A 26,606-nucleotide genomic window follows, 5' to 3' on the forward strand; every position below is an offset into this window, starting at 1 on the left:
ACAGTATGTGTTGCTCTTTGGAGACCTCAGACGTGTTTATCCCCAGGATATATTTTTCTATAACAGCTGTTATATGAAAACATGAAAAAATTAAAAGGGGTGCACACATTGTATTCCCCACCAGTAGCTTCAGGCAATACATAAGAATAGATTTTTATCCATAAGTTCAGTCTCTGCTTCAGTGGACGGGATGCAGGCAGCAGTCTCTAATGACCTGTGCAGTCTATTGATTGCTATTGACGTTACTGTGTCACTGCGTAACGCTGATCCCAGGATCTGTGCAGCCGGACATGAAACACAGGAGCCGGTTTAATCTTTCAGAATACACATCTGAGTATAAATATGGGCTCCAACATAATAAAAAAGTACAGGCAGAAAAATATTTTTTACTATATATATTTTACGTTTTAATTTATTTAGTGCCAAGGTTCTTGTTGTGTCATCAAATACATTGTTATTAAAGCTGCGTCTACATTTTTTTGTAGTCTGTATCTGTTTAACATGATCTTTTTGTTAGGAAGCTCCCTTAACCTAAGGGGGTATTCCAGAAGGAAGAAAAATATTTGCAAATAAACTGATTACAGAAAGTTATATAGTTACTTCTATTTAAAAAAAATGCAAGTCCAGTACTTATCAGCTGCTGTATGTCCTGCAGGAAGTGGTGTATTCTTTCCAGTCTGACACAGTGCTCTCTGCTGCCACCTCTGTCCATGTCAGGAACTGTCAAGAGCTGAACAGATTTGCTACTGCTCTGGACAGTTCCTGACATGGACAGAGGTGGCAGCAAAGAGCACTGTGTTAGATTAGAAAGACTGCAGGATATACAGCAGCTGATAAGTACTGAAAGATTTGAGTTGTTTAAAGAAGTAATTTACAAATCTATATAACTTTCTGGCATCCCTAGATTTTTCCAGAATACCCCTTTAATGCTGATCATAATCTATTGTTGCTGGGACTCCCAATTGTAGCTTGCGGGGAATCATGGGGGCATGTGTTTAATTTTCCTGCAGTGCCTCCGCAGGGGAGATGAAGTATTACACGGTTCCTATCTTAGTCAGTAGACTTTCTGTGTACTGCGCTCGCTTGTTGGATTCTCTAGGGGGTGAGATAATCCATGGAGCCTTGTTGTCTGTTTCATAATTACCATGATTGGTTCCTTTATTAAAACCACCCCAGACAGTACAGCCTTAGGGCCCTATTCCACAGGAATGATAATCGGCCGAATCGGCTCCATTCGGCCAATTATCGCTCGGTGGAATAGAGAGAACGATCTGCTGATGATCGTGTCATCGGCGGATCGTTCATTTAGAGCCAGACCTAAAACCATAGTTCCCCCACCACACATCACTACGGTGGAATAGCGGTCCACGGCGGGCGACCGACGATTTGAGGAGCACAGCATACATTACCTGCAGGGCTTCTCCTCCGCTCTGTCTTCCTCCCCGGGTCTGGCGCGCTCTAGCTTCAGAATGGCCTGTCAGCTGACGGAGCGCTCAGCCACGGCCTGACGGAGCGCACCGCTGCGGCCTGTGATTGGCTGAGTGACCTGTCAGCTGACAGGCCATTCTGAAGCTAGAGAGCCGGGACCCGGGGAGGAAGACAGAGCAGAGGAGAAGACCTGACAGGTAATGTATGCTGCAAGGGCTGCAAAGACATCGGTAACGATGTCCCTGCAGCCCTCACTCAACGTGGAATAGGCCCAATAAACGAGCGGCGATCTAGCCGCGGCGGGCCCTGCTCGGCCCGTGGAATAGGGCCCTTAGGGTCCTTTTACACAGGCTGACTAAGGCCAGATCATTTTAGTAAATGAGCTCTGGTCTGCTAGATCGGCGCTCGTTTACTGGACCTATTAGATGGTCCGATAATTGGGCAGTAAGGACTGCATGGACATCATAAGTGATGTCCATGCAGCTCTTGCCCAAACACCTGATACCTTACCTCTCCCCGATCTTGTTTTTTTCTCCTGTGTTCTGCAGCTTCCCGGCAACAGCAGCTTCTAAGTGGCCTGTCAGCCGACAGGCCGCTCAGCCGATCACAGACCCGGACCACTGCGGCCTGTGATTGGCTGAGCAGCCTATCAGTTGACAGGCTGCTCAGATGCTGCAGCTGCTGCCGGGACCTGGGAGGCTGCGGAGCGCAGGAGAGAAGACCGGGAGCGTGGAGAGGTAAGGTATCAGGTGTTTTGGCAATCGTGAGCCGCGCATTACTATTACACGTAGTGATGCCCGGTCGTCGCCCAACGGTTTTAGGTCCAAACCTAAACCAACGATCAGCCGCTGATCATTTCATTGGCTGATTGTTGTGTCTATTACACAGAGCGATACGGCCGACTATGGCTCCATGTAATAGGGCCCTCTGCCGTAATAGATGCTGTTGTTGGAGGATGCGTGGAATTTAAAGGGTTATATGTGCAGCTGCCGTCTATGATCTCTGAAGGGCCCTCTAATCATCGTGCTGGTAACAATTCATCAGGAGTAATTCCACATTCAGATAAGTGTTTTTTCTGTCGCTTAACAGCATGATATCTGCAAGAAAGGTCACGACCACTCAACCGAAGCCTCATAAGACCTGTCTGCAGTCCTGGTCCCTAGATAGAGAAGGGATCTATAAAGGTCAAAAACCACTCAAACATCCATTAATAAACTGGAAAAACAAGTCTCCTATCTGATATATACAGGATAGAAATGAGGCCTGAACATCGCTGTGATGAAGAACAAAGGTCAAGGACGACCATGGCCAGACTGTGAGCTTGGGAGTATATCCATACTCGTACTACTATTGAGTTTAGGATTTACACTTAGATTTGTAAGATACATAGAGAAATCTAAATTGGGACTGATCCCTTTTAAGATGAACCAGTCATTGCTGTGGCCTGACCATGTCCATAGAGCCATACCAGCAGGGTCAGCCTGGCTCTCTAGAGCAGTGATTTTCAACCAGTGTGCCGTGACACATGGTCGGGTGTGCCGCGGGAAAAGTTCCCCAAACTATGGTGCCCCTGCAGATCGCCCCGCTGCTGCTGTCCGCCTCACCTACATGGGGATTGGGGAGAGAAGCAGGGGGGAGAGAAGTTTGGTGGAGAGAAGCACAGGAGAGAAGCACAGGGGGGAGAAGTATGGTGGAGAGAAGCACAGGGGGAGAAGAAAACAGGCCCAGGTTTCACACTGAGTGAGTATAAATACATTTAGAATCTATATTATTAACTATATGTATAATATGTACTGTTTTAGTGTCATTTTGTGCCATTTTGGTTGGTGGTGTGCCCCGGGATTTTTTAAGTATAAAAAGTGTGCCGCGGCTCAAAAAAGGTTGAAAATCACTGCTCTAGAGAACCTTTCATAGGCCTAGGCCTTGATACAGTAATGGGGTGAAAGAACTAGAAGAAGACAGTGGGCACAGCTGCTGGGTTACCCCATGTTTCCATCCACCATCATGCTTCTGCAGCTTTTATTGCTGTTTGCGATCCTTCTGACTCTTAAAGGGCCAGCACACTCCTCTAATCCTTCCTTCTTGGATCTCTGCGGACCTCGCCAGTATTAGTAAACGTACTGACTATATATACTGACACCAGCTTCCTGGGTACCTCATAGCGCTAAAATCACACTCCCCTCCTCCAGGCTGTGCTGTCCTGCCCTCTGGTGATTCTGTCCATAAGATGGCTGACATGGAGGAGCATGTGACCATGCCCCACCCCCCCAGTATCCACCATAGGCATATACAGGCTCAGTGTTGGAGACAGGGGGCGGGGCACGGTCACATGCTCCTCCATGTCAGCCATCTTATGGACAGACTCAACACAGAGCAGGACAGCACAGCTTGGCGGAGGGGAATTTGCTTTTTGCTCTATTAGGTACACAGGGAGCTGCAGTCAGTATATACAGTGAGTACACTTACTAATACTATACACTGAGCCATTTTACTATAAAGTGACCAATCCCTGTAATGTCCATGTAGGGTATGGAAAAGCTTCACAGCATCCATGATAGGTTTGCCCGTAGAGAAACAAAGCCAAGTTCCGCGTGCAGGTACAGTACAAAACTGGCTGCATTTAATACTTGACTTGTTTGTCTTAATATAATCTAAAAATATTCCGGCACCAATCGACACCATGGGAAAGTGTTGATTCCAGGGCGAAGTAGAACGTGACATAATTGTGTTGTTTGCTGTGTAATGATGAGGACCGGTGCCAGGACCTGTGCCCACCATCTGTTCTCAGCCTGTTAGCTAGCAGGCAGTTCCTGAATGAGCTTATACTGACCACTGGCTTCACAGGTATTACACAAACTGACAGGACAGAACTATATGGACTCTTTATATTCTATGTAGCCTTCATTTTGTCTAGTATTGTGGTCTGTAGAACAAAATGACAACATGAAGATCAAAACGATGCAAACATTTAAAGGGGTACTCCAGAGGAAAAAATGTTTTCAAATTAACTACTCTCATGCTGCGCTTACATGAAACGATAATTGGCCCGATCATACGATTAACAATGTCGGAGTAACGATTTTTTTTTTCATAACGATCAGCGTTTAGACGGTACATTATATCGTACAGAAATCGTTTTGCGATGGCTTAAGCCTATCTCACACATTGGTTAAATCGGCGAACAACTGTTTAGACGGAACGATCTGCAAATTTTTTGTGAACGATGATTTGAGAACATGTTGAAAGATCAAAATGAACGATTTCTCGTTCGTCGTTTGATCGTTCGCTGCGTTTACACGTACGATTATTGTTCGAATTCGATCTTTATGGCGCAAATTCGCACAATAATCGTTACGTGTAAACGCACCTTTAGAAAGTTATACAGATCTGTAAATTTCTTCTATTTAAAAAAATCTTAGGTCTTCCAATATTGTACTTCCTGCAGGAAGTGGTGTATTCTTTACAGTTTGAAAAAGTGCTCTCTGCTGCCATCTCTGTCCATGTCAGGAACTGTCCAGAGCAGGAGAGGTTTTCTATGGGGATTTGCTGCTGCTCTGGACAGTTCCTGACATGGACAGAAGTGGCAGTAGACTGGGAAGAATACACCACTTACTGCAGGACATACAGCAGTTGATAAGTACTGGAGGATTTGAGTTTTTTTGTAGTAAATTACAAATCTGTATAACTTTCTGTTAACAGTTGATTTAAAAACTATTTTTCTTTCTCCGGAGTACCCCTTTAAGTGACTTCTATGGTGGTAGACTTCTATGGCTACAGATACTGGTCATGAGGAGGAGTGTTATTTGCAATTCTGTTGTGGCAGCCTCCCTCCACATTGTATGTCCCTTTTAAGTGCATTGTACCTGTAGTTTCAAAAGAATTATAGAGACCTAAATGATTTTGTTACACTGACCCTTGCCAGTCACAAGCACAGATTACACTGCAGCACTGTGGACATATGCCCTGAGCTTTGTAGGCTGATAGAGATGAGAGAGAAGCCTTCATTTACCTTTCTACAACACTATATATCATCATATGCAGGCAGGAGTAACTTCTCACACTTCCTGTGTTTTTTCCTCATCTGGCCGTAACTGGAGACAGACTTAGCCTCACAACAGGCAGTAGACAGTATATTGGAGGGTAGGGAGACACCTAGTGGCATAGTCTTTAGAGTTATTTTTATGACGTAAGGTGAATTAAGTGATTTATAAAAAAGCTCCCCATGTACATTCTACATAGCCAAACCCATCAAATCCAGCAGAACCAGCCAGCTGGTCCAAGGTGTATTGAGGCCACCCAACCAGGGGCGTAGCTAGGATTCACAGGGCCCCAAGCAAAAATTTGTAAGGGCCCCCCCTCCCCTACGCACAACACAAAGTGCCGAGTGCAACTAGGTATGTATACCTCAATGTCCGAGTTGCACTCGGCACTTTGCTTTGTTTGCACTAATTTCTGGAAGCTGATTGCCCCACATGGTGACAGGCTTAAGAGTGGTCTCTGCATGTCAGGGAGACTATAGTAGATTGGTTTGCAGCACTTGCACTTTATTCTTATGCCCCCCTCTGATGCTCATGTGCTTCCCTTACAATTGTTCTGTCCAGGTGGGATCTGTGGTGTCCCCATACCATCTCTGCATTTCTGTTTATATATTTAAATATATGTTTTTAATCATGTTGTTTTGAAATATGTTTAATAAAGGATTTGTGATTTAAATTTGAATATTGCTAAGTGGGACTTTTTTTTTTGTAGGATTTTTTTGTGATACACAGGTATCCACGGTATACAATATTGGTCTATATAGGATTTATACTTTACTCTTGGTGCACTAATAACCCCTGACATCTGCACATTTTCCTTTCCCACCTGATTGCAGCTGGAGAACAGAGGTCAGAGGTTATCAGAGCAGTGAAGCAGAGATCTGTGTCTTCTGCTTGTTAACCCTTTTTTGTGTTGCAGCATGTAAGTAAACATTGGGTCACTTACACAATGCAGTACATAAGGGGTTAAGCAGGAGGACACACGCTCTTACCTTCTCTCCTGGGCCCCCTTTTGCACGGGCCCCATAGCAACTGCCTACCCTTCCTCTATGATAGCTACGCCACTGCGCCCAACCCTCCCCGATCAGTGACAGCAACAATAATATCAACTTTAACTCAGGGAGATTAAACTCTGACAGAAAAGTCTGGTAGCGGCTTAGCTTCCACTTCTACCTTGTTCTTAGCTATTGAAAGTGTATGGAAACCATAATAAACATCAACCATAGTTTGACCTCTAAAGTTCTATATCGTAGACATAGTGTTATCTTAAACCCCCTTAATCGGCCTTTTAGTTATACATGGGTCACACATAGTACAACATGGATATAGTCCTGTAGCATGCATGGCCTTGACCTCTTAAGGCACTATTTCCTGTTAACCCTCCTCTAATGTTCTGTATGCTAGACGTAGGGTCATCTTGAACCCCCTTTATCAACCTCTATGGGTCCTATTACACGGGCCGATTGCAGCCTGATCAATAATGTAATGAGTGTTGATCTGCTAGATCTGTGCTCGCTTGCCGAGTCTATTACATGGCTTGATTATCGCTTAGCAAGGGCTGCAGGAATATCATTAGCGATGTCCATGCAGCCCTTGCCAATGATTGGCTGAAGCTGCCAAAGCGCCCTGAAGCTGCAGCCGCGCCGCCAAAGGGGAAGCAGAGGTCAGAAGAAGACCTGGGGTGTGGAGAGGTAATGTACTCAATCGTTAGCCATCGATTTTGGTGTCGGACCTAAAGACACGATCAGCTGATGATCGTTGTTATCGGCTGATCGTTATTTCTATTCGACCGATTATCGCTCCGTGTAATAGGGCCCTTAGTCATACAGGGATCAGACATAGTACAACATGGATATAGTCCTATTAAGCATGGCTTCTAAAATCCACCACCTAGGGCACTTTTTACATTCTTTTACCAGAGACGTAGGATTGTAAGGTACTATGACAAATCTACCTAGATGCGTACAACTTGACGGACGTCTCATCTAAGGGCCCTATTCCAGCGGACGATTATCGTTTTGCATAATCCTTAACGATTAACGATCTCAAACGACCGCTATTGCGAAAGACCTGAAAACGTTCACTCATTTCCATGGAGCGATAATCGTTACTTATGATCGTATTTGCGATCGGTTTTTCGTCGCTATTGCGTTCGTATCAACTGCGAACGACCGAACGACGTCTTATTCAATGCGAACGATATTTGCGAACGAGCAACGATAAAAATAGGTTCAGGTCTTATAAAGCGATCAACGATTTCTCGTTCGGTCGTTAATCGTTAACTGCATTTCAACCGAACGATTATCGTTTAGATTCGAACGATTTAACAGTAATCTGAACGATAATCGTCCGGTGGAATAGGGCCCTAAGAGTCCGGGTCATTTGGGTAACAACCCATTCGGGAACTATAATGTCCTGTCGTGGTTGACAGCCGAATAAGAAACGGCAAGACAAGATTGTAAAGTACTTGGCAGAAGAGGACTACTCAAGGACTTAGTAAGTTTTGGGACAAGTGTTCTCCAAGGGTCAATTGTATCTGAACTTCGAAAAGTTTGTCCTCTTAGAAGTACATGGCGGTGTATGTACAGTACATATCCCTGCTGTCACCGAGCTATTTCTGATCTATCCCTCTAACACCATCGCCTCAGTTATCATCTTCTGACAACATTACAGCTGCCCCTTGAAACTGAGCCGAGATGATGATCGCGGCTTTCATCCAGTTAAAATGTCATAAACCAGCAGAAAATCCTATAGTAAAAAAAAAAATAAAATAGAAAAAGAAGCGTGGAAAAAAAGAGCAATTAAAATTCCCCTTCACTCAACAGTTATACTTCTTCCTCCAGAGTATAAGATTCATTTTGTCAGAATATTGTAGGTCAGAAGAATGAAGCTGTCTTTCTAAGGGAAGGAGAAGCAATCTTCATCTATTACAATGATCTATCAGCTTTTTCCCGGCGAGCGGGAGCGGGAGATAAGTGTTTTTTTTCCTTTCAACAAAAACTTTTTACCTTGAAGATTTCACGTCCGCCAAGTGTAGTGGAGGATGCAGCTTTGCTACTGTATGTAGTTTTCAATCTTAGAGCACTTCAGGAAGCTCTGGCTATATAATAGAAGGATCAGGCCAAAGTCCCCCAATTCTCTGAACTTTCTATATAGTTTCTGGGTATAGTTATAATTTGCACAATTTTTTCCCACAGTGTAGAAATCACCAAGACTGGGTATGATATTTGCCCCCTTTATAGCCTGTACATAAAAAGTGCCCCAAATGCATTGTAATAAAAGTATATTATATGGCGTAAGGAAAACATGGTAGACAAGAAAAGTGGAGCAGGAAGGGAGCCAATGATAAATTCTTCCCATTATGTTTAAAGGGGTACTCCGGGGATTTTTTTTTTAATGAACTGGTGCTAGAAAGATATACAGATTTGTAACTTACTTCTATTTAAAAATCTTCAGTATTCCAGTACTTATCAGCTGCTGTATGTCCTGCAGGAAGTGGTGTATTCTTTACGGTCTGACACGGTGCTCTCTGCTGCCACCTCTGTCCATGTGGGGAACTGTCCAGAGCAGGAAAGGTTTTCTATGGGGATTTGCTACTATTTTGGGCAGTCCCTGACATGGACAGAGGTGGAAGCAGTGAGCACTGTGTTGGATTGGAAATCACTACAATCCTTCCTGCAGGACAGACAGAAGTAACGAAGAATAGAAGTAATTTACTATTCTGTATAACTTTCCCGGAGAAAACCTCTCCTGCTCTGCACAGTTCCTGACGTGGACAGAGGTAGCAGTAGAGAGCACTGAAGCGAATACACCACTTCCTGCAGGACATACAGAAGCTGAAAGTACTGGACTTTTGTTTTAAATAGAAGTAATATACAAATCTGTATAACTTTCTGACCCCTATAAAAACCTGCAGGTTCGTAGGTTCATTTTTACAAAAAGGCTTCATATTTATCAATAACCAATAACATTAAGAGTTTATAATAAGTAGGGTGGGGAGGGGGGGAAGAATGATGGTACAATTACCCCCAAAAGATTATTCTGTGATGCCAGGAACAAATACCCTGTGCTTCCATTCTCCTCTATGGTGGTGGTGATGGACTCGTCCCAATATAGGGATATGTGTATGAGGCTGTTGGACGACCGAGAGTGTTATGCGGTGCTCAGTAAAGATCCAACTGTAGCCTTCCTTAAAGAACTTAAGGGAGTGGTTGATAGAGCTTTTGAGAAGGGGCTAGTAGGGGAAGAGGAGAGATCGTTTCTGATCCCGAAATTCCCAGTAAAAGCGACTTTTTATGCCATGCCTAAGCTACATAAAGGTACCCATCCCCTTAAAGGTCGCCCCATTGTTTCGGGCATCAATAGCATATCTCAGAATGCTGGTATATACATTGACAAGGTGTTGCGGTCTTTTGTAACTGGTTTAGCCTCATATACTCGTGACTCCATGGATCTGTTATTAAAAATAGAGGACGTTACATTGGATGAGCATGCATGGTTGGCATCTATTGATGTTGAGGCATTGTATTCGTCCATACCACACGGACCAGGTCTAAGAGCTGTGGAATTTTTCCTGAGATCTCGTGGGTGTCAGTTTCAGGCACACAATCAATTTATCCTGGAGTTAACCGAATATGTCCTTGCCCATAATTTCTTCCTCTTTAATCACAAGATGTACCACCAGCTCAGGGGGGTGGCGATGGGGAGCCCGTGTGCCCCCACTTTCGCTAACCTCTACCTGGGCTGGTGGGAGGAAGAACTTGTTTTTGGTGAACTACAATCCCATCTTGTACAGTATGTGGGATTATGGGCAAGGTACATAGACGATATATTTCTGATATGGAATGGCAGTAGAGAGGAATTTGTACAGTTTGTGGACCTACTCAATAGTAATGTAATTGGACTAAAATTTACTTTTGAAATAGAAAAAACACAGTTGCCATTCCTAGACCTTCTCATACAGAGGGGAGTGAGCGGTAAGATTGAAACCACCATATTTAGGAAATCTACTGCCACTAATGCATTGCTCACATGGGACAGTCACCATCCAAAACCTTTAAAACTAGGAATACCACGGGGACAATATTTAAGAGTTAAACGTAATTGCTCCAACCCCATTGAATACCGGAGACAGGCAACCGTCCTAAGAGAAAGATTCAAGGAAAGGGGATACCCAGATCAAGTCCTTAGAAAAGCGTATCAGGCGGCTGGTAACTTCAGAAGGGAAGAACTACTGATCCCCAAAAAAAAGCAAGAACCTAAGAGTGTAACCAGAGTCATAGGTACATTTGATGCCGCATCCAGTGAGGTCCGGAAGGTGCTTGAAAGGCACTGGGGTATCCTCCTCCTGGATCCGGACATTAGAGAAACGATCAGTGACAGGCCCCAAATCACTTTCAGAAGGGGGCGGAGTTTACGTGATAGACTGGTTAAAAGTCATTACATTCCCCCGAAATCCCAAGGTACTTGGCTAGAAAGGAAAATAGCGGGTACTTTTAGATGTAGTGGATGTGTAGCCTGTACCTATATAGAGGTTAGTAAAGTGGTGAAAAGCAATGTGACTGGTAAAGAATATCTAATGCGGGATTACATCAACTGCAGAACCAAAGGGATTGTGTATAAGGCCACATGTATCTGTGGTTTGGAATATATCGGCAAAACAATCCGTGAGTTTCGTCGTCGCATTGGTGAGCATATATGTGATATCAGAAACCAGGTCGATAAACCCATTGCGCGACATGTTAATACGGTTCATGCAGGACACACTGACTGCATTAAGTTCCAAGGTCTGGAATTGGTGAAACCTCCTGTTCGTGGCGGCAACTGGGACAGACTTATACTTCAGCGCGAAACGGAGTGGATATTCCGGATGCGCACAGTCTTTCCCAGTGGTCTAAATGAGCAACTTACTTATGCTTGCTTTTTATAATAAGCGATTCGGCTGTTGAGCATATGTAATATAGTTTTTATCTTTTATGAAATACCCCAACCTCTGTGTGAATGGTGCCTTCTGATAGATTGCGCCCCCTCTCGCCTCCCCCTTTTCTGCTTCTTTTATCTTCTGCTACTCCTGTAAATATGTATAGATTACCTGTCACTATAAAATATGCTGTTAGGTTGTTGTTATAATATGTTGTATATAGTTTAGCCCAAGAAGTTAGTCGGTGTCTGTAACATGCGGTGGGTAACTTTTCCATGTAAATCTCTAGTTGTTAAATATTGAGAGCGATTGTTTGCATGGTCGCTTAGCAACAGCGATCACATGACTATTGAGCTGACGGCACTCCGGAAGTGACGGCTTGGAGCGCATGTTGCGTTCCATAGGACCGGAAGTAGGAAGTGACGCAGTGGGTGCATGTTGGACCGCGAGGTATTTGAATCTCCATACTGTGGGAAGGTGGACAGGAGCCGCATATTCATCGCCGCCCGTTACCGGAGGCCATTGGGCCACGTGAGTGCAGTGATCCTAACCTATTTGGATCAACTGCTTGAGCCACATTACGTTATATTTTGTTACATTGCCCACCCTGTCCGAATACGAAAAACCCCCCTGATGAGTATCAGTACGAAACACTGGTGTCGGGAGTGTATCTAGGAAGGGATACTGTAGGGTGAGTGGCGTTAGGGGTAGTACGGGGCAGGGGCCGCCCTTTCTAGGGCGATCACCCCGCTACACCCTGAGCGAGCAGGGGTAGTGTGGTGCACCTATAGGGAGCTATAGGGATTGTTACTCCCACCACCTATCCGTATATAAGGATCTGCTCCTGATAATAGATAGCCTATTTATGACGCATGCACTTTAGTATAATGGTTTACATGACTTTGTTTTCTATTTATTTATAGATTGTCCAAGTACTTACTTTATTGTGCTTATCCGCGTGCATATAGGTTACGTGTATATATTTTAGGCGTGTGGACTTCGGGTCCGTTAATATTATGGTGGAGGTTTTTGTTGTGCACACTTGTGGTGTGAGCATCTTTTATCATTAATAATTAATAAAAGTTAAATTTTAATAGGATCCTAACTGTGATTAGTATTTATCTTTTGAGGGTTCCGGATATAGTCAGATTTTACTGTCTGGACTATTCTGTGATTATATCCATTCTCCTCTAGTAACACCTATCATTTTTATATTTTTATTTATTATATATTTTATATTTTTAATGTCCTCCTTTTTGTTAGAGGAATAGCTCTGCCCCCTTAGGCACCACTTTTGCCCCCTATAGCTATGCCCATAAGCAGAAGGGTTATGAGGGCACTTTGCCTATGTTCTCAGTATCTCAGTACAGCTTTTCCTCTGTAATGCATTGAAGTCGCCCCAGTAAGACTTGACATATTCATTTTTGCTCTTTGTTATTGGCTATTCATGTGTTATTTTCAAGTTTTAGTAAATCTTTTTTTTTTTCCCTTTATCTTTGCTATGGAAACCTAATAGGATTCTGTAAGCTCCCAGGAAACATGAATCTTCATCTCAAACACTTAATATTTCAGCTTTATGTAACTCCTGGAGGCTGCGATGGAGTGGAAAATAAAAAAAAAAGCTACACACATTCACAAACTACAACGACACGCTTAAAATAAAAAGAAGCCAACGCTGCCTGGCTGCATCCTGCTGTAATATTTAGCATAATTGGAATTGTATTGGCTCCTGGGAACAAGTGGTTTGCCCGTCTGCCAGAATCAAAATTTTTTCATGAAGGAGATCCTCCTATTTAGGAGTTTTTATCAAGTCACATTTCGGGAATTTAACAAGGAAAACATTAAGCCGGGGGCGGCCAGATGATTATGGTGAACAGGTGGTGATTGGTAACGCCCCCGAGGACCCAAAATAACACTGTGCTACAATATCCGAGATTCTGAGGGAGTTTCCAACCAGTGATGTTTCTTCTTAATCCCTTCACGTCAGCCATACGGCTATATACATTTCTACTGCCGATGCCCCGTGCAGTAGGATTGTGTATAAACATTCCTGGTGTAAAGTGGTTTTTACAGTGTGTGAGTCTGCTTTAGTTTAAGCAGTCCTACATACATTAATGTGCCAGGAGCCGGGCATATTGACAGGAATCCACGATCAGGCAGTTGCCTGACAGAGGAGAAATACATAAATCCATATTGTCAGATCGGCAATCTCCTCATAGAGTCTTCCTCAGGCAGACTCTATAAGAAGAGCAATGATAATACTGATTGTTATGCAACGTATTGATCAGTATAAACAATCTGATGATTGCTTATATAAGTCCCCTAGGACTCCCGATCTATTAAAATATATCAATATTGTTACCATGCGGTGAATGGCGTAAATGGAAAGGGGGGGGTTGCTGTTTTAAAAAAAATATATATATATATTTTTTAAAAAATAAATAAAACGCAATCAAAAATTCAGAAGCAGTGGCATATCTCCTATAGGGACAGACCATGCAATTGCTATTGGGCCTTGCCAAATGGGGGCCCATCTGGGGCAAGAATGGTATGCTTTTTTTTTTTTTAATAAGTAAACATATCGGCTGCTCAGGCATAATAATGGTTGGCTGGCTGCATAGCACACATACCTGTTCCTCCACCCACATCCCTATGACTGGACCTGCAGCTTTTAACTGTGTGTGCATTTTTATTATCATGTTGCCACATATGGGGGCAGTGTGCGGCAGATACAATCTACATGCGGCCACAGTATGAGGAGCATAATAATGTGTAAGTAACCTAACTACTATATGGGGTGCAGTATGTAGTGTATATGGGGTCAGTGGAGAGAGCTACCTGATATAGTAGTGCCATGTCAAGGGACTAACTACTATGTGGGGCAGTCTAATATGTTTGAAAGCAAATGAACTACCGGTACATCCTTTTTGTGATTTTTAAATGGATAGACCAGCGCCGTACGTGGGAACCGGGCCACGGTTGAAAAAAAAGAACTGGCGCTTCGGCATTCCCTGTGCCGTTGTCTGTCTATCCATGTAAAAATTACAAAAGCAATGTAATGGTGGTACATTTGCTTTAAAGGTTTTTTGTTTAGTGCTATGAAAATCTGTTCATGAACCAGAAGGCTCGGGATGAACTTAAAAGAGAGAGTCCTATACATGTACCCTACACATGGTTCCAGCACATGCTGCAGTCTGTTGTGCACCCTCTACGAAGCCATCATTCACGATTTCTTATACGGTGAGAGCACATTGATTTTGCAGCTATGTCATTTTTTTAAAGGTGTTACATAAACTCTGACATCTGCGGAGCTAAAGCTCAAAGACAGATAACGCCATCAAGGCGAATAAAGTGGTAATCGGCTGACTGAAGAGGTGTTTCACACTTCACTGGGTTGTTTTGTCAAGGCTGGTAATGTTGTCGCAGAGCTCAATGGTTGTTGATACCTAAACTAAGCAAAAGTATCTAATGAATCTTTTGGAGAGAATCAGGATGAGATTTTTTATGTTAAATTGATCAAATTTCCTCAAATCCTAAAGTTATATTAAGTTGATGCTAACTACAAATAAGAATAACTGCTATAATACTGTCTCCTATGTACAAGAATATAACTACTATAATACTGCTCATATATACAAGAATATAACTGCTATAATACTGCTCATATATACAAGAATATAACTGCTATAATACTGCTCCTATATACAAGAATATAACTACTATAATACTGCTCCTATATACAAGAATATAACTACTATAATACTGCCTCCTATGTACAAGAATATAACCACTATAATACTACTCCTATATACAAGAATATAAGTACTATAATACTGCTCCTATATACAAGAATATAATTACTATAATACTGCTCCTATATACAAGAATATAACTACTATAATACTGCTCATACAGTATATACAAGAATATAACTACTATAATACTGCTCCTATGTACAAGAATATAACTACTATAATACTGCCTCCTATATACAAGAATATAACTACTATAATACTGCCCACCCTATATACAAGAATATAACTACTATAATACTGCCCCCTATATACAAGAATATAGCTACTATAATACTGCCTCCTATATACAAGAATATAACTACTATAATACTGCTCCTATATACAGGAATATAACTACTATAATACTGCTCCTATATACAAGAATATAACTACTATAATACTGCCTCCTATATACAAGAATATAACTACTATAATACTGCTCCTATATACAAGAATATAACTACTATAATACTGCCCCCTATATACAAGAATATAACTACTATAATACTGCCCCCTATATACAAGAATATAACTACTATAATACTGCCCCCTATATACAAGAATATAACTACTATAATACTGCCTCCTATATACAGGAATATAACTACTATAATACTGCTCCTATGTACAAGAATATAACTACTATAATACTGCTCCATATATACTAGAATATAATTACTATAATACTGCTCCTATATACAAGAATATAACTACTATAATACTGCTCCTATATACAAGAATATAACTACTATAATACTGCCCCCTATATACAAGAATATAACTACTATAATACTGCCCCCTATATACAAGAATATAACTACTATAATACTGCTCCTATATACAGGAATATAACTACTATAATACTGCTCCTATTATACAAGAATATAACTACTATAATACTGCTCCTATATACAGGAATATACCTACTATAATACTGCTCCTATATACAAGAATATAACTACTATAATACTGCCTCCTATATAATGCTGGGTGCAAGTGTATGTGAACAGTAGCTGAGCTGCAGTAACCAGGCTCGAAACTAGAAGGGGTACACACTTAAAAAATATACTTTACTAATATCTATTAAAACTTAATCCCCACATGACACAACATAAACAGATAATGTACAAATGGTGGGCTAAACTCCACCCTTAATAGTATCGTCACTTCCAAAAAGGAAAAAATTCACAGAGCAACAATCATCAGGGGTTCAAAGAAAGGCAAAAAGTAAATGGTATTATCTCACCCATCTGATGTCTCAGTCAAGCGTTGTTGCTCCTACGTAGCTTACGGAGGTGAAGAGAGTCCAGAGTACCGGTATTGGAGACCCACTGGCCCTACTGTGCCCTGGATGTAATATAGGCCGTACTATCCCTGCTCGCACAGGGAACAGCGGGGCACTCGCCCTAAAAAGGGCGACCCCTACCCCGAGCTACCCCTTTGTCAAAACAAACCCTAATTTTCCCTTCCTAGCGTGCAGGTCCCCCACCTTCCGACGCGTTTCTGCCAGGTATACTGGGGTTATCAAGGAAGCGAGGCACACAGGGAAACCAAAAAATATCTCTAAATCAACATATAATGAACTGACAATTAGGCTGCGGTATGGTGTCCGGGCCTATAGGAATATATGGTTGGTCCCCGCAGTGGCAGGTGACCCCCTTCCTGGCGTTGTTTCTAGCCAGGATCCTATGGAAGCAGTGGCTACCTGTTCCTGCGCCGATACACAGGGATTAAATAACTTCAAACCGCGCTGCCAGACCGTCCAACGTGATGCGTCATTGCGCGTCATGACGTCATCACGTATTATTCACGGTGCGCTGCGGCGTCACCTAGACGACCTATGTAAACAACTTCAAGCGCCGTCTGGTGACAGAATAAGCCCTTTGGGTTTACGGCAGGTTATCTCAAAACTGGCTACACAAATTCGGAGATCTATACATAATCTTTACATAATGTAAGAGTACTTCAGGATACGCAAACTGCCCCATATAGAGGTAAGATAGAGGCCAAAGGCTATCCAAACATAAAGTGCAAACAGGAAATTCACCATAAAAGAAAAGAAAAGAAAAGAGACTACCAATTTCAATGATAGTGGCAGGCACCTAGTTTACAAAAAACATGAAAAATTGAGCTGTTCATTCATTCCATTCGGTGCTGTGGTTTTTAACTTAAATATCCATTCAGTTTCTCGCTGAAGGACTCGCTTGTCCCAATTACCCCCCCGTACTGGGGGTTGCACCAGATCTATACCCATGAATTTAAGGCCACTTGTATCTCCCCCATGCTCAGTATTGATGTGCCTCGCCAACGGTTTATCCATCTCACGTCTTATGTCACACAGATGTTCTCCGATCCTGCGACGGAATTCGCGGATCGTTTTACCCACGTATTCCTTACCGCAGCTACATGTCGCTTTATATATCACCCCTTTGCTTCTACAGGTAATGAAACTTCTGATGTTATATTTTGTACCTGTGATGTTACTCTTAAATTCTCTACCTGTTTCTATGTGGCTACACGCCACGCAGCCGCTACATCGAAAACAGCCCACTAGGGGTCGATCAAGCCAAGTTTTATTCACGGGGGACACAAAGTGACTTTTAATAAGTCGATCTCTTAGACTTCTCCCTCTCCTGAATGTAATTTCTGGTTTTTCACCAATTTTACCATCCAAATCTGGGTCCATCCGCAGGATGTCCCAGTGCCTATTGAGGATCTCTCGTATCTGGGTCGCACCCGAATCATATGTCCCTATGACCCGAATTCCGTCGCAGGATCGGAGAACATCTGTGTGACATAAGACGTGAGATGGATAAACCGTTGGCGAGGCACATCAATACTGAGCATGGGGGAGATACAAGTGGCCTTAAATTCATGGGTATAGATCTGGTGCAACCCCCAGTACGGGGGGGTAATTGGGACAAGCGAGTCCTTCAGCGAGAAACTGAATGGATATTTAAGTTAAAAACCACAGCACCGAATGGAATGAATGAACAGCTCAATTTTTCATGTTTTTTGTAAACTAGGTGCCTGCCACTATCATTGAAATTGGTAGTCTCTTTTCTTTTCTTTTCTTTTATGGTGAATTTCCTGTTTGCACTTTATGTTTGGATAGCCTTTGGCCTCTATCTTACCTCTATATGGGGCAGTTTGCGTATCCTGAAGTACTCTTACATTATGTAAAGATTATGTATAGATCTCCGAATTTGTGTAGCCAGTTTTGAGATAACCTGCCGTAAACCCAAAGGGCTTATTCTGTCACCAGACGGCGCTTGAAGTTGTTTACATAGGTCGTCTAGGTGACGCCGCAGCGCACCGTGAATAATACGTGATGACGTCATGACGCGCAATGACGCATCACGTTGGACGGTCTGGCAGCGCGGTTTGAAGTTATTTAATCCCTGTGTATCGGCGCAGGAACAGGTAGCCACTGCTTCCATAGGATCCTGGCTAGAAACAACGCCAGGAAGGGGGTCACCTGCCACTGCGGGGACCAACCATATATTCCTATAGGCCCGGACACCATACCGCAGCCTAATTGTCAGTTCATTATATGTTGATTTAGAGATATTTTTTGGTTTCCCTGTGTGCCTCGCTTCCTTGATAACCCCAGTATACCTGGCAGAAACGCGTCGGAAGGTGGGGGACCTGCACGCTAGGAAGGGAAAATTAGGGTTTGTTTTGACAAAGGGGTAGCTCGGGGTAGGGGTCGCCCTTTTTAGGGCGAGTGCCCCGCTGTTCCCTGTGCGAGCAGGGATAGTACGGCCTATATTACATCCAGGGCACAGTAGGGCCAGTGGGTCTCCAATACCGGTACTCTGGACTCTCTTCACCTCCGTAAGCTACGTAGGAGCAACAACGCTTGACTGAGACATCAGATGGGTGAGATAATACCATTTACTTTTTGCCTTTCTTTGAACCCCTGATGATTGTTGCTCTGTGAATTTTTTCCTTTTTGGAAGTGACGATACTATTAAGGGTGGAGTTTAGCCCACCATTTGTACATTATCTGTTTATGTTGTGTCATGTGGGGATTAAGTTTTAATAGATATTAGTAAAGTATATTTTTTAAGTGTGTACCCCTTCTAGTTTTGTGTTTTGATTTGGGGAGATACAGCCCATTTATATTAGCGCTATCTGACTAATTTCTGATCGTAGTAACCAGGCTCGGCCACTAGGCAGTGAATGGAGCCAACAGGTTCTGATCTGTGGGGTATTGTTTTTTTTTCCTGTCTTGAGGTGTCTCAGATGGTTCCGGACATCTTCATGACAGGAGATAGCTACTTGTCTTTAGAGTTGGAATTTAAGGTCAAGCCATGGGCAAAGTTTGTGAACCCCAGATCTCGGTGTCTGGGAGGGTTAATCCCATTACACAATATGAACGGCTGAGGATGGTCTTGTCAGCATTTGCGGAGCAGCTTTCTGTGAGGAGCGTATAATGGGTAGCAATCTAGGTCAGTGTCACATTTAGCCAAGTTGATGTTGAAGGATCTGTCATGCGTTGCCCCGAAAACACAAGGTTAATGAGGCAGCGCTTTTGGTTTTCTAAAACGGGTGATCTTGGGGCTATATCCGGCAGGACTATTATTACCCGCACTTCCTGCCTCATTGTTCACTTTAAGCAAATGTGGGTGAATTTCTGTCCTTGCTTTGGGCACTTTTTTTTTTTAAGAATAATCTTAGTTTCCAAGGAGATGGTTTCCATAGTAACCTCTTTGGTAAATGTCTGTGTGTGTATATGTGTGTACAGAGTCCTGGGTGTCACAAAGGGGAAACGCTGAATTACAGTAACGCGGGAAGATGTCCAGGAACTTTCAGTGACTGAGGTTTTACATCAGGATCCTCAATTTACGTGAAGGGGAAATCCAACTGCAGATGGTGTTTATGGAGTTTTCTCTACAGTTCTTAAGTGGTCACAAAATTTGCACTGGGGAAAAAAACTTTGCTTTTAGGCTGGGACAGGATTAGCAGAGCCATGTCATTATCATTAAAGGGCAGAGTTAGCAGAGTCCCCCCATTGTCACCAGACATCAGGGTCAGTAGAGTCCCCCCATTGTCACTAGAAGGGAAGGTCAGTGGAGTTCCCCCCATTGTCACTAGATGGCAAGGTCAGTAGAGTTCTCCCCATTGTCACCAGACATCAGGGCCAGTAGAGTCCCCCCATTGTCACTAGATGGCATGGTCAGCAGAGTCCTTCCATTGTAACTAGATGGCAAGGTCAGAAGAGTTCTCCCATTGCCATTAGATGGCAGGATCAGTAGATTCCCCCATTGTCACTAGATGGCCGGGTCAGCAGAGTCATCTCATCATTAGAGGGCAGGGTCAGTAGAGTCCCCCCATTGTTACAAGATGTCAGGGTCACTAGAGTACCCCCCATTGTCACTAGATGGCAGGGTCAACAGAGTCATCTCATCATTAGAGGGCAGGGTCAGTAGAGTTCCCCCCATTGTCACTAGGTGGCAGGGTCAACAGAGTCTTTCCTTTGTCACTAGAGGGCAAAGTCAGCAGAGTTCCCCCCATTGTCACTAGATGGCAAGGTCAGTAAAGTTCCCCCCATTGTCACCAGACATCAGGGTCAGTAGAGTCTCCCCATTGTCACTAGATGGCAGGGTCAGCAGAGTCTTTCCTTTGTCACTAGATGGCAAGGTCAGTAGAGTTCCCCCCATTGTCACTCGATGGCAGGGTTAGTAGAGTTCCCCCATTGTCACCAGACATCAGGGTCAGTAGAGTTCCCCCCATTGTCACTAGATGGCAGAGTCAGTAGAGTTCCCCCATTGTCACCAGACATCAGGGTCAGTAGAGTTCCCCCCATTGTCACTAGATGGCAGGGTCAGTAGAGTTCCCCCATTGTCACCAGACATCAGGGTCAGTAGAGTCCCCCCATTGTCACTAGATGGCAGGGTCAGCAAAGTCCTTCCATTGTAACTAGATGGCAAGGACAGTAGAGTTCCCCCATTGTCACTCGATGGCAGGGTTAGTAGAGTTCCCCCATTGTCACCAGACATCAGGGTCAGTAGAGTTACCCCCATTGTCACTAGATGGCAGGGTCAGTAGAGTTCCCCCATTGTCACCAGACATCAGGGTCAGTAGAGTTCCCCCCATTGTCACTAGATGGCAGGGTCAGTAGAGTTCCCCCACTGTCACCAGACATCAGGGTCAGTAGAGTCCCCCCATTGTCACTAGATGGCAGGGTCAGCAAAGTCCTTCCATTGTAACTAGATGGCAAGGACAGTAGAGTTCCCCCATTGTCATTAGATGGCAGGGTCAGTAGAGTCATCTCATCATTAGAAGGAAGGATCAGCAGAGTCCTTCCATTGTCACTAGATGGCAGAGTCATCTCATGAATAATTTTGGACGGGGGTGGCTGAGTCATTTAAACTAATATTAGAGGACAATGTTTGCAGAGACATCCCACTATTATCCCGACCAGGAAGTGGGAGCCGGTGATTGTGGCCTCAGTGGGGGTGGCTACTGACCCAGGAAAGCAGATGAAAATGGTGCCAAGCAGACTGGTGGCCATAAGAGACACAGATAGACAAGCAAGAGTAAAATCCAGAGGCTGGTGAAACAGGTCAGCAGCTTGGTGGTTATAACCGGTGACACCGCACAGCCCAGAGTGGGTTAAACAGTAAGTAGCAGAAAGCAGATCCAGAATATACACAATACTGCACAGGCTCCAAGGGAATGTCAGGCAAAGGTAGGTGGAGAACCGAAGTCCTCAAGTTGTGTGTGATATTACAGTTCAACTCCATTCACTTCAATGGAACTGAGCTTCAACACTCCCCCCCCCCCAAACTGAGAACAGGAGATGTGCTGTTTCTGGAAGAAAGCAGCCATGTTTTTCTAAGCCTGCATAACCTCTTTAATCATTGGCATGTTTCTCATCTTTAAATGTATAATATTGCTAATAGGGAATATTTCTACAGGTTAGAAACAGGCAGACAAGCAAGCTGACCCCCACAGGGTGAGAGAGAAGTAGCTGCATCTTCTATCATGTACTGGCTCCAGTAATGCAATCACCTATACATTATGGATATACTGCTTTGTCTCTATCTTCAGAGTTCCTCTTTATAACCCTAAAATATAGACTTTTGGGGCCTATTATTAGAAACTAAACATTGTGTTTAAATACTTAAACACATTAGACATCGGCATCAACAGGAATTCTAGGTTATCAGTGTGCTCCATCTTTAAATGTATCGGGAGATTAAATTCCCAAAAAAAAGCAAACTCCAATTTATAGATTTCCAAAGGCAAAGACAGAAACCCTACTGAGAAAATAGGACGCATGGGAGCTCTTCTGTATAGATCACAAAGAGAGAATCCTCAGGAGAGGTGATTAGGACGGGGAAGGGAGGAAAAATGGCAGCAAATGTAATTGGACTCAAACATTTCTAATTGACGGCGTATGGAGCTCATCACATAATCCTGAGTTTTTGTGGTAAAGTTATAAACTTTATGGGGCTTTTAACCTAAAAAAACAAACAAATGTCGCCTTTGGGGTAGGTAGACTGGTGTTCTCGACACAATGAGTCGCAAATCCATCTGGTTAGGCAGAAATATAGAATCTATAAAATCCAATGCTGTAACATCCCATGTACTACTAGGCTGTGCCTGTCTGGCATCTATTTTTTTCAAATAGAAGTAATTTACAAATCTGTATAACTTTCTGACACCAGTTGATTAAAAAAAACTAGTTTTTTTTTCTCCTGTGTACCCCTATAACCTATAGAACTTACTCAAAGAAATCGTGGTTGACGCAGAAGAATACTTCTCATTCTACCTTGTGTCGGTACCCCAGATCCCTAAAACTCTATTTTTTTTTCCTTTTCTCCCCTTTAAAGTGACTCTGTACCCACAATCTGCCCCCCCCCCCCCAAACGACTTGTACCTTCGGATAGCTGCTTTTGATCCAAGATCTGTCCTGGGGTCCGTTTGGCAGGTGATGCAGTTATTGTCCTAAAAAACAATTTTTAAACTGGCAGCCCCGTGCCCAACGGCCATTGCCTAGACTGTGTATGCATTAGGGTGGGACACCCTCTCTGTCCCTCCTCCCCACCCTCCTCATCATTAGGAATGCTCCAGGCAGATTGTCTCCTATTCATCAGCTGTGTCAGCACGGCACATGGGCTGGATCGTTAAGGCACCTGTGCAATGGTCAGACAGGAGTAAATGTTCCAGTGGCATTCGTAATGATGAAGAGGGTGGGGAGAAGGGATGGAGGAGTGGTGCAAAGTTAGCGCACAGACACTTCCGTGGGCACGGGGCTGCAAGGACAGATCTTGGATTAAAAGCAGCATCCGAAGGTACAAGTGGTTTGGGGGGGGGGGGGGGCAGATTGTGGGTACAGAGTCACTTTAACTTTCTATTCTCCCTAACAAACCCCTCCAAAGAGGAATGCCTTGGTTCCCAAACCCAGAGTAGCCATCTGTTGATCAAAATGTGATACTGGTCCTGAGTTTACATTATACTCCAGAGCTGCACTCACTATTCTGCTGGTGGTGGTCACTGCGTACATTACATTACTGATCCTGAGTTACATTCTTTATTATACACCAGAGCTGTAATCACTATTCTGCTGGTGGGGTCACTGTGTATATACATTACATTACTTATTCTGTACTGATCCTGAGTTACATCCTGTATTATACTCCAGAGCTGTAATCACTATTCTGCTGGTGGGGGTCACTGTGCACATACATCACGTTACTTATCCTGTACTGATCCTGAGTTTCATCTTGTATACTGCAGAGCTGAACTCTTCTGCTTCACACTATTCTGCTGGTGGGGTCACTGTGTATATACATTACATCACCTATCCTGTACTGATCCTGAGTTACATCCTGTATTATACTCCAGAGCTGCGATCACTATTCTGCTGGTGGGGTCACTGTGTACATACATTACATCACCTATCCTGTACTGATCCTGAGTTACATCCTGTATTATACTCCAGAGCTGCACTCTGGTGGGGTCACTGTGTACATACATTACATTACTTATCCTGTAATTCTTTTTATTAGAAAAATATAAAACTTAACAAGTATAACAACATAAACATAAACGCGGCTCCATCGGCCAGAACAAAAACAAATACAAAGCTTTCTGCTTATAACAAAAACAACAAATCAATAAATTCCAAAATAATAATCATATTTTCTATAAGGAAATCCTCCCTCACACCTGCCTCACCCGGCCAGTCCAGCTTCATAATAAAACACTACCCCCCCAACTTACCCTTACTACTACTATTACTACCCCACCACCGCTACTACCTACCCCACACTCACACCCCACAGCACACAGAAATAATATAGTATAGACACTCTGTCTAGACCAAAACCAAAAAATCTACAACATGCTCTGAGCCATTCTCGGCTCTAACTCAACACAGTCCCAGTCTGGACTTTTTTTTTTTTTTTTTTTATTGTAATGCGCACGCACACACACCATACCCTGCAAACCCAACACACAAAGCCCCCCCCCCCTCACACACATACACATACACCCCAGCATAAGTCACCCACCAAGCCCCCCACTTCCAGATAAATAACTCCCATCCAACAACACACACACGCACTATACAACTTTAACAGTTATCTTTTTGAAAGTATCCCAAGAATACGAGGTCCGGCTGCCTTATAAGACACAAATACTGATAATGCAAATCATAATAATAATAATCATAATAATAATAATAATAATAATAATAATAATAATAATAATAATAATAATAATAATAATAATGCAAATCATAATAATAATAATACTAATGCAAATCATAATAATAATAATGCAAATCAATAAATTACAGCAACCATATCACACATAAACCTATCTACTACACTAACTATAAGCCCCATTTCCCACACCCCAAATCTGGACATGAGTCTGGGTCCTTGAGTTTAGTTTTTGTCCCTCAGTGACCCATGCCAGAACCCCAATACCCATCCAGGGAACCCCTCCCCCATCACCCCACCCAACCTATCCTATACCCCAGAACTTATACAATATGAAGTATACACCATAACAATATCCCATAACACAAACACATTATGACATAACAGCAAGGCTCAAGTTCGGTAGCCTGTAAGCCCTTTACTGTTTACTACTTGTTAGAAAACAAAAAGCTAACGTGTCATGCACAGCCCCCCACCGGGATCGGAGAATGGCAGACCGGGTACCATAATAATTTATAACCTATCCCTGACTATGCCCCCTACCCTCTCCCTACTACTATCCTTAAATATTAATCTAACCCTCACACTCTCCCTACCTCTGTCCCTACCTACTCTGTCCCTAACCAGAATTTTGGTCCCTCACCCAGTGGGCTCAGTACCTAGGGCACAGCAAAGGAAAAACCTCTCCACAGGAGAGAAGCCCTACTGGTACCCAGCCTGCCATACTCCAAAGACCTGATCTTCCCAAGGTCACCAGTGATGTTCCTACAGACCTCCACCTCGGAGAGGACTCTACGCTGTGTAGATACTAGACACCGTGCGTTCCACGTGTGGTACCTAACCACTAAGCTGACTAGAAATAACGTGCAGCGATCTCGGCCACCCAGGTTCCTGAATACTCCATAAGCCCACTCCGGATAGGTGAGACTGACTAACTGACTCCAACCTATGGAGGCGCCCACCCTGGTGTAAACCCCTATATTGAAGGGACAATGAAGCAGGAAATGATCCATGCTCTCCAGCGTATTTCCACACTCCTCTCGGGGACACCCCCGATCATCGGAGCTCCTGCATTTCAAATTGTCCCTCACATATAGCTTCCCCTGGAAGCAGCGCCAGGCCAAGTCCCAAAACTTCTGGGGGATTTTCTTTGAGTTCAAAAGACTTAACCCAACCCTCAGATCCCGACCTGGGCAATCCCTGAGCGCCAGGGGCTTCTGGAAATGGGTCAACAGAACCCTTTGGTCAAGGAATTTCCTCGACTGAGTCCTGATCTCCCACATTCCCAGACCCCACCGACGTATCATCTTCAGAGTCGGGGTAGCGTAAGCCGGAAGATATCCATGGGGTGTACGAAGGTCCTTCACTCGCCCTCCTGTCTCCCATTCCTGGAAGAAAGGCCGAAACCATTCCCTGCAGGAGAGTACCCACGGAGGAGCCCTCTCTTTCCAGAGGTTTGCGATGTTAGCTTTCAAGAAGGTGTTCACTAAGAACACCACAGGGTTCACCATAGACAAACCCCCAAGTCTCCTCGTGCAGTACGTAACCTCTCTCTTGACCAGGTTCAGCCTATTCCCCCATAACAACTGGAAGAACAGGCTGTAGATCCTAGTATAGGAAGCCTCTGGCAAGATACATACACTGCCCAGATAGATGAACAAAGGGAGCAGGTACGATTTGATCAGGTGTACCCTTTCCCTTAAGGTTAAAGACCAACCTTTCCACTGGTCCACCTTCCGAGTGGCAT

At 43.6% G+C, this 26,606-nt stretch overlaps 1 protein-coding gene across 7 annotated transcripts in view; it reads left to right on the forward strand.

Moving 5' to 3' along the window:
* DLG2 (discs large MAGUK scaffold protein 2) overlaps positions 1-26,606 on the forward strand; it is an 818,767-nt gene that overhangs the window by 347,984 nt on the left and 444,177 nt on the right. Inside the window, exon 1 of one of the 7 annotated variants that reach the window (XM_069969707.1) lies at positions 11,759-11,835. The exons of the other annotated variants lie outside the window; for them this stretch is intronic. Coding sequence (XP_069825808.1) covers positions 11,821-11,835 — 15 coding nt within the window. The 5' untranslated portion in view covers positions 11,759-11,820. Of the gene's footprint in view, positions 1-11,758; positions 11,836-26,606 lie in introns of those variants that run through there. 7 annotated transcript variants of the gene reach the window in all.

The sequence above is a fragment of the Dendropsophus ebraccatus genome, chromosome 5 (genome assembly GCF_027789765.1).
Source record: "Dendropsophus ebraccatus isolate aDenEbr1 chromosome 5, aDenEbr1.pat, whole genome shotgun sequence".
Taxonomy (NCBI): Eukaryota; Metazoa; Chordata; class Amphibia; order Anura; family Hylidae; genus Dendropsophus; species Dendropsophus ebraccatus.